Source organism: Pelecanus crispus, chromosome 4 (assembly GCF_030463565.1).
Source record: "Pelecanus crispus isolate bPelCri1 chromosome 4, bPelCri1.pri, whole genome shotgun sequence".
Lineage (NCBI taxonomy): Eukaryota > Metazoa > Chordata > Aves > Pelecaniformes > Pelecanidae > Pelecanus > Pelecanus crispus.
The window spans coordinates 32769931-32784664 of record NC_134646.1 but is presented as its reverse complement, the minus strand read 5'-3'; the positions used below and the strand labels follow the sequence as shown (position 1 = coordinate 32784664).

The following is a 14734-nucleotide window of genomic DNA, read 5'->3' as shown; positions in this document are numbered from 1 at the left end:
CAGCTATGCCACAGATCTTCATCTGCCTCCTCCAAAAAAACCCTCTGCTGAGCCACTTAAATGGCTTTTCTCCTGCTCTGGCACGGGTCCTTCCCACAGGCTGCAGTCTCTCAGGATAAACCTGCTACAGCCTGGGCTCTCCAGGCAGGGGGGTCTCAGCTTCAGCACCTGGAGCAACTCCTCTTCCTCCTCCTTCTCCTCACAGGGGCCAGCCCTGCAGACCTCCACTGCCAACGCCTGGGCACCTGCACCCAGAGCAGGGGAGCAGCCAAGACACCCTGCAGTTTCGGGCCATCCTGTACCCAGGGGCTCCCTTTGCATGGACACACACCTCCAGGAACACACCTCCGGGAGCTGAACACATCTGCAGGGTTTGTTCATCCCCTCGAAGGGGTAGGGAAAAAAAAAAAAAAATCTCCTGCAAGATTTCCCAATGTTATCGCCTGATAACAATGTTGTACTTTTTATTTTGGTGGGTGGGGTCCTAAGCTCGAGAAGCTCATGGCTCAGAGGAGATAGCATTTGTGAAGGAGCCTGGCACAGTTTTGGAGACTAATAATTTCTTCAGAGAGCAGAATGGCCAAAACATTTGAAAATTCATGTTAACTTTATTGAGGGAATCCAACTGCAGAACAAGGGTAAAAAAATCCCCAAAGTGAACATTTTTCAAATTTGTCTTTCAAAATAGTACTTTGGTTACTTAATTTCTTATTTTATTTTAGAGGTTAAAGAACATTCCCAAGTAAACAAAAATTGCAAAATATTTTGTTTTACACAACTGTTTTTCAAGGTCTTTGTTTGGGGAAGGGGAAAATGACTTGAGGGATGATTATAAATCTTTTCCCGAAATTTCAAGGCCTTCCACGAACTGGACAAATTACACGCAGAGCCCTAACTCACAAAGATGGTTTAGTAGCCTCATGCACCCTCAAATATTCTGCAGTAGACAGACTATCGCTCTCCTTTTCCTCTATTTAAATACAGGCTCAAAGCCTGCCCAGAAAGAGGGTGCCCAGCACATAACACAGTCTCAGGTCCCCCAGCGCTCCACTACAAACCTGGCTCCTGGTCGCCTCCAGTTTTCACAGCCCTTTGGGCACCTGAATTGGCTGCATAACCAGCTGCTTCTAACAGTTTCATGCATGTGTTTCAGGCTTAGTATACAATATATGCACATCCAAACAGATAAAAATAGTAAAACTTTGAGAAAGACAAAGAGTATTGGCACTGCAATGCCTTTTCCAATGAAAAATATTCACAGCTGTATTAGAGCAATTGTCCTGTGACAATGTGAATGGTGTCATTTTGTTAGCTCCAGCATAATTCAATTACATAATTCTCCCAGCTCATGAATGTGTATATATTTACTTTTTCATCATCAAATACAATAATGATTTTTTTTAATAACTTTCAAGCAAAGAGATTAGGAAAGAACATATGGGAAAAGTCACTTTTGACCTATGATTTATACTTAAAACCCAAAAGTGGATTCAGTATTAAAATCAAAGCACTCCAAGTATATCGTGAAATATTTACAGCTGTTATTACTGCCTGATTTATGGGTGCTAGAGACCAGATTATTCAGACTGGTTTCACAAGCAATATGTTAGTAAACAGGATTTTGTTTGGCAATTATATTAAACATGTCCATATAAGCTTGGAATTAATTACAAACAGTATTTTACTGTACTTGATAAAAGCACTAAGCAGCAAGAACTAATGATGGCAAAAACGTCTTCTCTCATTTTCAATAAAGCTTTCCATGTGAAAATCTGTCAACATGAAAAAGTTACTGCTTGTAATTAAAACCAGGCTTTAGTTCAGTAATACGTTTACATGTTATGTTCCAGAAGGGGAAAAAAATGCAATTGAATTACTCCCCTTAAACCCTGTTGTTCGCAAACACACAATCCACTCTGCGCATGCTACTGATACCAAGTCCTTCAGATTGGGAAGACAAAAAGTTCAAGTTCAGCCTCATGAGACAAATTTGAGAGTTTTGCACTACTAGCACAGTTTGTTAAGAGTTTAGGTGAGCCCTCCAGATGCGTTCGCAGGATTTTTGCTGTGGGTACGTCTACCCACATCAGGCAGTTAAGCTCTGCTCCTGTCAGTACTTGTACAAGGTTTCACTAATGGACAGATAATAGCAAAGAGGAGGCGGAGGAGGTTACAGTAATACTTCACCGTACTTGGGAGCATGTCAGTAAGCGACTAATTACCCCTCTGTTTCCAGCTCTCACATTAACTTACTAAGGGACCCTTTGCCTGTCTCCACAATGGCTTTATAGCACAAGATCTATTTTCAAAGCAGACTTCAAAGTGACTTTTCAGAATTAGACCAATTGCCAAACCGGGTGCTAAACGGTGCTTCAGTGGGTCCCAAGACTGCAGTACTAGGACCTCAGTCTGCTTTGCTTTTGAAGATGAGTAACAAGTTCATCACCTGTCACGCTTCTCTTTACCAAGCGTGCACCATTTTTTCCACCGCACTTCTCAAACCCTCTTTTTGATCCACCGAGATGGGTAGATGCTATTTGCTGCGCCAATGGTCAAATAGGATTTAAAACCATAGGCATACAAACACTATCTTGAAAAGTTTAAATGTTTTCACACTGCTATAATGAGACATTATTTCCTAAATAGCCAGCAAATAACCTTTTTCCATGACAACGCAGCGCTCCGCATGATAAAGCATCTTACTGACTTCAGTAGAAACTTTTCTTGAACAAGGTCATAATGTATTTAATGATAAAGACCAAAGCAGATAAGCAGCTCTGCGGCTATCCTGTGTTACAGAAGCCTGTACACTAGATTTGCTAATCTCGCTTTAATTCAGAAACCTGACACACTCTGCTTTTCTTGTAACCATGTTTGTTTCTTGTTAATGCAACCAGATGGTAACTTCAGTTTGATTACAATTCTCTCTACTTTAATGTGAACTCTTCATCTTACTACTATCGCATGACATTTGCTTTCCTTAATGTACATAGTTTCAGAAAAATTACAGAAGTGCTATTGCTGCATTACATGAAAAATTCCAATGTACATTTAGCTGACATAGCATCAGCTGCTGTTTAAACTGGGCTTAGCTAATGGACTTTTAATGTCAGTGGGGTTATGTGCAGTTACTGGCTATTAGCAGGAATGGGCCCTTTCTATAAAAATCACTTTTCCTCAAGTGTGTTGTTTGAACATTCCTTCCTCTGATTTAGTGACTGTCACCAAATACAAAACAAATGCAAGGACGCTGGAATCTACTGTTATCTTTAAAACCAACTTAACCTCAGCCTGGCCTTCACAAGCAAAATATGTGTTCTGCAGTGGTACTAGTGGATATAAAACTTTAAAGACAAAAGACCGAATTTTCCTTGTCTTGCTCTGGTGAGTAAATCCCAAGCAATCCAGTGAAACTAATCAGACAGAAAGCAAAATTTGATCGAAGTACTGCCATCAATTGATTTCCCTAAGAGAAAGGATCTTTGCAATGAAACCGAGTACTCATAAAATAAGCTCATCGGTAAAACATAGCAGATGAATAGTCCACGCAATGTCACTTTGTCATTTTAATTCCATTTTCTTTGCAAATGTTTCTTATAAATGCAAATTTAAGATTTTCCTCTTGAAACTACGAAATGATAGAAATGTTTACAAAGCAAGTAAGTAAATTAGGACTGACTTTTTTTTTTTTTAAAGATTTGGAAGGCTTTATCTAATAGCTATGTTCACTACACAGAATTATTATATATAACACTTAGGAAAAAAAAAAAAAAAGAAAGAAAAAGATCCATACAGAAATAATGCAGGACAAGCAAAGGAAAAAAGCTAGCAAAAGCCAAGCAATTTTGCCTTTTCCAGTGCTTGTGAAGGGCACATGGCACTTCTCATTCTACTGCCTAAACCAGGGTAGTAACTGCTTTTGTCACCAGCTACCAGGTTGCATTTCTAACTCAAGCCTTCGAAGCCCATGCTTTTAGTAGTAGAGGTCTTTAGTTAAAAAAAGACTGATTGCTGAGGCAGGAAATTGCCACACATTTGTACGTAACAGATATTTATGTGGATACCTGCCTACAGTTGGTGACATTTGGCTGTCAGTGTTCTTACATGAAATAACATGACAAAACCCAAGAGAAAAAACATCTACCTGGAAGAATCTCACCAACACGTTTTCATGTGAGGCACTGTGTTAATCTCTCTACAGCAAAGAGCCACATCACTACACATAAGGAAAATGGAAAGCCAGAAAATTATTCAAATTATTAAGCTTAAGAAAATTAACACAAAAAAAATTGCCAGCAAAAAAGGTGGCATCAAGGTCCGTCCATCCATCCTAGAGTCTCACTCTACTGTGTTGACATATTTTTAACACAGAACCAGGTCAGCTTCTGACGTGTGCTGGGTTTGAAATTAATTTGTCAGTGGTCATAACCTGGCCTTGTATTGTGTAAGTCTGTCCTTGGTATAAGCACTAGGGATTTAAAAAACACAAAAGGAAACCGATAGTAAACTGACACGTCCCAGTACTGAACTTTCTAGCTACAAACTTTCCAGTTACTTAGGAAGTAAGAAATTAGGAACTTACTATTTGCTACAGCACAGCTATTTTACATGACGAAGAGAAGGAAAACCAGCACTCACATTCTTGCCAGCGGAGATCTGCTGCATAAGAAGATTGCTGCATTTTATTTGAGCAAGAAACAGAAAAAGTTACCCTCACCTTCAGAAACTGGTGAGGAAGCAGAAAGGAGGTCCCTAAAGCTATGTTTGCAACATCTGCATGAAAGGAATTTGTAATGGGGATGATGGCTTGCCAAAAACCAGTGCAGCTTTGGGGCCAGAAAGATTAGAGCAAGGAATACTAGTAGTTCATGAGCCAATTCAGCAAGAGTTTCAGTGAACGACACTGGTACAAGGGCACATTCACCACCATTTAATTACAGACCCATCCCTTAACTGGACAGACTTCTAGTTTCCATAATCAACTCTGATTTTCAGATCTGAAGTGACTGAGTTTGACAGGTGAAAGTTTATCTCCTCTAGTTGAAAGCACCACTGAGTTTTGTCCTAATCCTAAAATAAAGGCTTGCGCAGCAGAGCTTCCTCTATAGTCTCATCTGACAGCAGATAATCTGCCAGACAATCTGAAATTTCAGTCTGGACACCTCACCGTTACCCTATTAGCCCTAGCTATTCACCGCTAGTCATGGCCACTCATCTTTTGCATGTGTAGAGCTGCAGAGTAACCAGGCAACACATGAAGTTGTTGATGTTGTAGGGAAAGGTGAGAGGAATACATCTGTGCTAACTCCGTGAGCAAGTGGCAAAACTAGGAGATATATTAATGAAAAAGAAAATTAATTCAGAGTAAGGCAGTATGCATGTCTGTACTCTGAATTACTCCCAGTAATTACCTGCACTACAGTCAGTGCAGGTAAATCCAATGCACATGAGAACAGAATTAGTCTCACTTGCTATTCTGTCCGACTTCTTATTCCTTGATTTTGGTATGACTGAACTGCAATTAACCTCATTCAGTGAGACCATATTATTATTTTCGCTTACTATGTAAACTTTCCAGTATAAACGCTATATTGGGACTGGAGAAGACAAGCGATGTATTTAAACAATAAATAAATACACCATGTCATAAGAGTGCAGCAATTCATGTTCTAGCCATTATTTTAGCAAATTTATGGTTGGAAGATAGCTTTCCAAGAAGGTTTGAATTACTAATAATCCTGTGGTGATCACTTTTCGCTGCCTGACTTGAAATGGACTAATTCAAGCAAAGAAATGCCTGGGGAACAACTATCAGTTCAAACAAGCCAAAACGGCTGCAATAGTCAACCTCTTTTGACAGATCATTCAAGGCTTAGTTGCATGTTTCCCTGTATCTAGCTGATGAAATCCAAGATTTCTCAAACAATCGCATCCAGCACTCAGGGGACCAAGAAAAACTCAAGCTTTCCTTTTTCTCAAAGGATACACCATTAATCCACAGAGCTTAACATTTCAACCTCTCACTCAATATGAGACTAAGAAATAAAGCTACTTTACTTCTTGAAAATAAGTGAAAAGGGATTGGCAGGAGCTACCTAACAAGAAAATGCTCAGCTGTTGCCAGGCCAGTAAAACCTATCCGAGCTCCTCAGCATTATTGTTGATAATGTTACCTCAACAAGAGAAAAAGAGATACTGATTTAATTGCCTAGGCAACCTCATAGCTTTTATGACTTGCAAGGCAATAGGGTCCTTTGGAGCATAAGTTGTTCATTCAGATGAATGAAGTACAGTTGAATAAAATAGTCCTGAATTGCAGATTAAACCCAAACAAAACAAAACAACCCAAGACAGTGATCCTTATTCCACTTACAACAGTGCTGCAGTCATCCGCTGGATCTGCTCTTGCTCCCTCCAAATTTGGGATAACACTGTGGATTTCACTAAGCGAAGCAAATCCTCCCAAACTGCCGGCCACCATAAAGTCAGAGCTTCCAGGAAGCATCCCTGTTTCTAAGTAATGGCATATGGGCTTGCCCTTCATCTTTTATACATTTTTCTAGGTGCCAGCAGATATAAAGAAACCATTAGTGAGACCCAACAAATTCAACATTCAAGCACCCAAGAGCCTTCAATGTAGCATTCCCTCCATACCATCCATCTTTGGGATTATCAGACAAGAAGGAGGATGGACCGTAGCACCAAACAGTCTTGGGCACCCAGAAGCCTTGAGTTCACATTTTGGCTTCCTTCCACATTTGCTCTGCACCCTTAGGCAATTCCCCTTATATCTCTCCACCAAATAGAGATAAATACAGCTGTCCTCTGAACCCAGCAAGATGGATTAAAGATTAAACAGCTAATGCAACGTGACAAATGAGAACCTCCCATTGTCTCTAGCAATGCAAATGTGTAGCAAAGCTATCCTAAAGACACAACTGCAGATATCCCCCATGGGAGGTATCACCAGCTGAGACGAGCATGCACAGCTTCTTGGCTGCCTCATCCTGTCCTGCCTAAGGAAGGAAAGTGAGAATTTGGGGAGGTGCTGATGCACTGCAGCATCACATAATGACATAGGGGATGTTCCTGCCTTGATGGGGTTATTGCACAGTCATGCAAGCTAGAGCAGCGCTGCTTGTATCTGCGGAATAGCGAAGGTACTCACCTAAATCCACCATTGCCTGCCCTTCCCCGGCAGCATTAAGGGCATGTCTGGCACCACTGAAAGAATATGGGTCTCTATCTCAATCTGCATCACAGTAAAATCAGTATGATTAAAAAAAAAAAAAAAAAAGACTAGAGTGAGACCTAGAAATTGCTGTAAATATACACCTTAACCAGTGCTTAACCAGGACTGTAAGTCAAGTTTAACAGTGAGGTTTTTCACTAGGCTGGTTGAAATATGTGGAAAAATGTAAGTGGAAATCAAAACTGTTATTGTTGGAAGACTTTACAACTTTCAAGTTTTTCATTTTCACTGAAAACCTAACAGATTTTCAGAAAGCGTTAAGTAGAAAGAGTTTGGCCAGTGAGGTAAATGTTTGAAACTTTATTGACCTTTTCACTAATATAACTTAATCCTTTCTGGTTTTTATTAAGGTTTCTTGTTTTTTTCCAACCTTCCCCCAGCAAATAAACAAAAAGGACTCTTTTTTTTTAAAAAAAAAAAAAAAAATTTCCATGTTGATAAAAAGGACATTTTTAAGTGAACCTATTTTTGCATGAAGCTTTTCTTCCCCTGCCCAAACTTTTAGATAATAATGTGCCAGGCTATAAAGGGACTCCCTAAAACCCAGCATTTGATGAATTAGGAGGAAATCCCATGTTTCCTGCTTAAGGTACATGTGATTTGGGATGGAGTTATAAAAGCAAACAGGAAGCTGTTCTAGTGATGACTACCTAGGGGGAAAGCCGTATACAACCATCTCTGAGGTTACCGAAAGCTAGGAAAACCTCTGGCAGCTCCTGCCCGCTGCTCCGACTTGCCGCGCCTTACTTGTGCGTGTTGTTTGTATGAGCAGAGCCAGCCTTGAGGAAAGTGACTGGAACACAACTACAGTTTGGGGCTTTCTTTTATCTTCTCCAGCTAGCATGCACACCCATGGCTTACAGTCAGTTTTATGCTACATCCTTACCCGAGAAAGACAAATCTAAATACAAAAATGACAGCCGATGCTCTGCAAAATGTTTAAGCAGACCTACCACAAAAACAATGACAATACTAAATAAATCCTTTCCCCATCACAACGCTGGAGTTTGGGGTCAGAGCATCTGCAGGTGACCCCATTAAATGAAACACAGGGAAGCAAAGTACGTGCAAAATTAAGGGGAATTTTGTTGTTCCTATTTGTTCGACGTAGGCTTCTTTATAACCATTTCTCCTTTAGCGTGATTTCAAATGCTTGCTTACAAATGATGCAAATTAAGTCTTTCTTTGGATACAGTTTGCCTCCCAGAAGACTTAATACCATTTCCTTCAGATTGCCTCTTGGATAATGTTATGATGGAAAGCTCCAGGGGCGCCTGCTCCCGAGACTGGACTCTACCGAGCACACGCAATAAATCACTTAAAACACCACCATCCCTTCAGTCCTTGGAAGCAGTTAGCACTGAACTGTGCCTCTGCACAACATTATTCTGCCACTGTGTTGACGGAGGTTGTAGCCAACTGGAAAACGGCTCCTCGTCTCTTAGTCCTCGCTTTTAATCCCTGACTTACGCTTTAAAAGCCTGCACTGGTTTATACCTCCAAGTCAAACGTGAAAGCAAAGATGGCTAATGAAAATGACAGGCGATGTAATTACTGCTTTATTGGCTCCGATGCCAAGACTGCTGCCTGCTAAACTTGAATACCTCCACCGGGTGGCTAATAAGATGTGCACTTCACAAACTAGCACAACCCTCTCCCCACATGAAAGGGAGGAAAGAGGGAATGGGAAAGGGAATGCCATTTTTTCCTACAGTGACATATATAGTTACAAGAAACGCATTGCACAGGCAGAGCACCCACGATTAAATTAACTTTTATTTCAAAGATAGCCTCCAGTGACGTGTTTTCAATGACAAACCAATGATCTTAACATTTGAGACTCACATTGAAGTGAATCCTCTTTGACTAAATCACAGCAAATGGTTCACTACTTTGAGCAATAAAAATTTACCTAGGAATTCCCCTTTGCAACAGCAATTAAAACATATTTTTCTGATAAGTCACAAAAGCAACTTTTGTTGCTGTACTTTTTCCAGAAAAAGTAAACCAGAACTGATTCCTCAAAAGTCCAAGGATTTAAAAACCAGAACGACACGAGAAAGCAACAAACATAGCCACACACTACCAAATGGGTTACTCCAAACAAGATGACTTAGCTGGCAGCACGAAATAAATGTAGCTTCAAAGTACAGCTCTCCTTAGTATTTTACATACATACAAAACTCTGGTCATATCCTGTATGGAAATACTCAGTTGTTGTCCTAGTCCGCCTGGGCTCCTTCCATGGGAACCGATGCTGCTTTGCATCCTGTTCAACCGAACTGGACAGACTGCGCCTCAAAACACCACTCTTCAACTTGCACAAAATCAAGACATTTACTTGAAAATGTCTAATAAATATAATCCACATTTCTCCTCTCTTGCTGTGCAGACCAGCTATGGAACTGATTTGCCTGGTCTTGGCAGAGAGTTGTATTCCTGTTTTCAGACATACTGTATTTGCAAAATTAAATTAGGAAAATCTTTTTAATATGGTTAATGCTGTTTCCTGTTTCTGACTTTGGATGTCACACACAGAGCTAGTCCCAAAATATAGTGAATAATCAGGGTTTGAGACCATTACCAAAGGAAAAAAAAAAAAAAAAAAAAGTTCTGTGATGAATGAGCCACATAAAATGATTAAGTGTAAATATGCACAACAATTGTGGAAATGTTTGGATACACTCAGGCATCCTTGCTGTACAGAGGAATAAATGACACTGACAGTAATGCTGAAAAGCCATCAGAAGGGGGCTGTATTTGATGTATATACTTTTTTTTCATAACTGTTGCAACCAGCTGCTAGAGACTGGAGCCGGAGGGTGAGGAGCCCAGATTCTGGCTCCCATGTTCCCGGGAAGGAGTCCTTCCTGCACAGACAGATCCGTCCAATTCATTTTAATCCTGCTTAAATTGCACCTCAATCAGCAAAGGAAACCCGGTGGCTGCTTTGCTTTCAGCGAAGCCTACTGCAGTACTGAAATGCTACTCAGGGCCAGTATGGGCTACCGCATCCAGCCCAAATTCATCAACATCACTGAAATCTGCCAGAACACATCACTTTAAAACAAATTAATGTTCCAAGTGGGTTTATCCATTCACAACAAAATACTACTTGGCCCTTGCTTTACTAATACACATACTATTACACCCACATGATCAAATACAAGCAGTCCACGGATGCATCAAGATGATTAAGTCCTTTTCCCCCATTTTTTCAAAAAGACGCATTTAGGTATTTAATTAAGAAGTGCATCCCCAAAAGGTTAGTACACTCACATGTTACATTTCACTTTTTCCGCACCAAGCATTTTCAAACTGCTGCTGTTGCTAATACAGACTACGCTGGAGCCAGACAAATATCTGCACATATGGCTCTTTTACAGTTTTCTTTTTAAATTATCATTTCGATTTAATTAGGTTTGAGGGGTTAAGCATAAAGAATAGTACTCTTTTGTTGTAAAGGAACAACCCAAACAAAAACTCATTAATAGGCAGTCCTTTAGCTTTTCTATCCATCTCTTACGCCATCGTTATTAGCCCATAAAGCTGTCTGAACCATGCTTGTCACTCCAGATAGACAGCCTGACCCTCCCTCTCAACCCACCTACCCCCCAAAAAGGTGGGGCCACGGGGTAAGTTCTTCAAACAGTTTTAATACCCAAAGATTGGGGGGGGGGGGGGGGGGGGGGGAAGGGGGCAGGCAGGGAAGCACCAAGGCTGAAACCCAGTAACCCAGTCTCTGCTGACTGAAGAGCCAAAGGAGATGGCACTGAAATGCCGGGCAGGGGTAGGTGCTCGGGTCCAGGGGTGGTTGCTCTTTCTCTCACAGTTTGGGATGTTTGAATTCTCATTCTGATGTAGCTTATTGTAGAGGTATAATGAATGCAGGGAGTGCCAGATCAGAGTTGATTCTGGCTTGATAATCGCTCTGGCCCCATTCACCCCACTTGGAGAATTAAGGGCTGTCTCTACCATTGTGGCCATTTCCTGTTCTCTCCTGATAACAGCGGAAAAATACTTCGACTGATTCAGATAAGAAGATAAGAAATGCTAATAAAACAAAAAGTGTATTTAGCTCTGTTGAGAAGCTCACAGGAGGATGCTGAGATGCGGTGATATGAATCTCTCTGCCAAAGAGTTGTGGGGGTTGGTCCAGCAACTAGTCAGTTAATAAATTTATTTTCCACAAGGCAGTGGAAAAGGAAGGCATGAAAGCAGAAGCGCCAGCAATGCTCACGGCCTCCTTAGCCTGCTTCAAAAGATAAAGACGGTCGGGGAATGGAGAAGAAAAGCAAAACCAAGAAATAACACTAGCAGCAAGTACTGGGAAAAAAATGTACACGCCCTCTTTCTCTTCCCCTCCTCCCCTTTCTAAATTGTAACTACGTGTTTGCTGTATGAAGACACCACTTTTAAGTTTTTTCTCCTTTTCAAGGTATCACAAAGGAAGACTGAATTTTTTTGCACAATTAAAACCAAGTCAGCTGGCTCCAAACCCACTGAAAATCAGAAGACCAAGGGCAGTTTGGAGTGTAACTTCTACATGTCCTATTTCTATTGCTCTCAAAGGAATGCAACCGAAAAGACTAGAGGGGTGTTTCCATTTCGAAGGAGACAGACAGAATAGAGGATGACTTTGGAAAAAGAGGTTGGGTAAGAATCATTTCAGTGTTCTCGCATTTTTTGGAAACGTATAAATAAAACGGAGGGAAAACTTTGCCCGGTGCTATATGATGAAAAAACTTCCTGAAGAGGGCATAGTTAAACTGTTGATTCATTGCCTCGCTGAAGCACCACATACGCATACATGAAGATCCCCACAGCAAACACCAATCAGAAAATCCCTCAGCTCTGGGAAGGATGCCAAAACCAGGTCTGCACCCAAACTCTGTGCCTGGTCCTAGCAAACAGGAAATAAAAATAAAAGCATGCATGCAAAAACAAGTCCAAGACGAATGACCATACTCCAACCACATTCCCTGGATTTTCCACTCTGTTGTGAAAGTTTATCACACATGGTGCAACAGAAAGCATTGCTGGAGAGCTCTCTGTCCCTTTCTGGGTAGATGAGCACACCTGCGTCCCGTGACAGGTCCCACACATGTGCCACCCTTTGCAGCATAGCCGCAGGGGGCCTGGCTCCTCTCCCCTCGTGGCATTTCTGTCCCACAGCGTTGTGTTATGGAGGGTACGCGTGGAAAGGAGAAACCATCTGAAAGCATGGGGTATGCCCTGTGGCACTGAGATATGTGCTCTGAAACAGCCAAACGCAGGGGGTCTTCTCTTCCCTCCTCACGCCATCTGTCACGCGAATTACCCGTGTCCTGCCAGCAGACCAGGCAGGCTCCTTGCCGCTCCAGGTCCAACTATCCGAGAGGATCTTTCCTCTTCAACACCCACCATCTACACAGACTGATATATACCCACCGACACCCAGGTCTATGTGCACACGCTACTATTAAAACCTTTAAATACATACATAACATCAAACCTGTCCTGTCTCGAACATGAAACCAACCAGTGAAAGGAAGCGATGCTACGTAAGACACAGAAGAACCGTGACATGATGTATAAGGGATTTTTGTGCTCTTGTTCTCTGCTACCCCCTTTTCGTGACCAGGTTTCTGATCTTCCTGCGAGATAAACGCCCTGTATGGGCGAGGGAACGTGACTGAGGATGGAGTAAGTATCCATGGGAAACGGATTAGCATCGTTACATGTACAGACACGATGTACAGTGCATCCAGCCCACCGGCAGCTAGCCTATGGCTCCCGAAAGCCTGCCAGGGACACCAGGAGTCAGAGCAACCAGAACCACTCTCCTGTCAGAAAGGCCATGGAGGAGTGAACTCTGTAATGGCTGGGTGAGAGCACAGGGTCAGATCCGTGCGGTTGTCTCAACTGCCTCTCCACAGAGATGATGGGGAGAAAACCAAGCATTCGTCCGCTTGCATTATGCTAACAACTCCAAATCAAAGCTTTGGTGCATATTATTCTTTCTTAGTGCCACATATGGGGGGAAAAAACCCCACCACGAAACGGCTTCTAAAACTCCTTTTCTCTTGTTAAGCGTCTAACCAGGATTTCCAAGTGTTTTAATGAGCCCGCACACCCTTGCTACGCGCAGCTCTGCCCACATGCAGCAGCACCCTCTCCTCTCTCCAGCACTGAGGAGGTTGTAGAAAAGTATTTCCCAGCAAAAGCCACCCATTGCCACTTTAGGTCTAACTCCTGGAAAGAGGGAAGAAAAGCACCGAGAAAGTTTAGCCGGCATCAGCTCGCAGGAGAAAAAGCCTCCTGCTGTGGCTGTCTGCCGGGTGGGTGACACGCTGAGCCAGGGCTCTTTGTGATGCTCTCAAGACATCGCTAAAGACGCACCGAGGAGCGAGACACTTTCACTTGGAAAGGGGAATTTATACACGGGCTACAGGGAAAGCAGATCTACATGTACTCCAGAACCCCCGACGAGGAAGGGGAAAAAGAGAAAGCAAAGCATAAACACAGAAAAGCGGTGACTCCCTTCGGGTATATCATGTTTTAGGCACGAAGAAGGAGGGCGTGGGGGGGAGATGGGGGGCTGCCGGCTGCCCACCGCCTGCAGAGCCCCGGGGCAGGGCTGTGCCGCCGCAGCGGGGCACCCGCCCCGCACCTGCCCTTCCCGCGCACCTCGCCAGCCCTCCGGGGCGCACCGCCGCCGCTCCCCGCCCCGCAGGGCTGCCGGCGGGGCTCCTTCAGCCCAAATCCCACCCCCACCCCCACCCCCCCCCGGCCTCGGTGCCCCGCTTGAGGACGGAGTGCGGGGAAACGCCTGTCCCGGCCAGGCTCAGCATCGACAGCCCCGACCCGGCGGGGGCGAGCGGACCCCCCCAGGCGCCGGCGGGCGCCGTGCATGCGGGGGAATGCGCTGCTTGCACACAGACGCGCAGAAAAAGAAAAAAAACAAAACAAAACAAAAAAAACCCACCCAAACCATCGCGGCACAAATTCGCATTTTCAGCCCGCGCCCGGCGGATGCCCCGGCCCCCCTCCATCCATCCCCCGCCTTACCTTGCGCCGCAGAGCCGGGGCGGCTGGCCCCCAGGACGGCCAGGGCGGGGAGCACCAGGGTCTGCAGCAGGTATCCCAGTCCCAGCCCGCAGCGGGCCGCCGTCCCCTCCAGCCCCTTCCCCATGGCCGGGGCAGGGGGGGAGTCGCGCAGAGCCGCGCAGAGCCGCGGAGCTTTTCTGTGCCGCCTCTGCCTCCGCCAGCCCCGGCCGTCGGGCGCGGAGGGACGCGGAGGGGCGCGGAGCGGCGCGGAGCCCCCGCGAGGCGCTCAGGCTGCGGGGCGGGGGGCAGCGCTCGTAGCGGGGGGGGCAGGGGCGCTGCATGGCCCCGCGGAGGGGCGCGGAGCGGCGCGGAGCCCGGCGGAGCGGCTGCCTTCTTCCCGCGGGCGGCTCGGCGCGGCTGCCTCCACCCCGGGGGTGGGCGGGGGCCGGGGCC

At 44.2% G+C, this 14734-nt stretch overlaps 1 protein-coding gene across 2 annotated transcripts in view; it reads right to left on the bottom strand.

The window, feature by feature from the left end:
* The window catches only part of UNC5C (unc-5 netrin receptor C), a 270036-nt gene extending 255610 nt beyond the window's left edge, over positions 1-14426 (bottom strand). For both annotated transcript variants that reach the window (XM_075708767.1, XM_075708768.1), the window contains exon 1: positions 14303-14426. In XM_075708767.1, the coding sequence (XP_075564882.1) occupies positions 14303-14426 (124 nt within the window). The remainder of the gene's footprint in view (positions 1-14302) is intronic.
* Between the last annotated feature and the right edge of the window lie 308 nt (positions 14427-14734).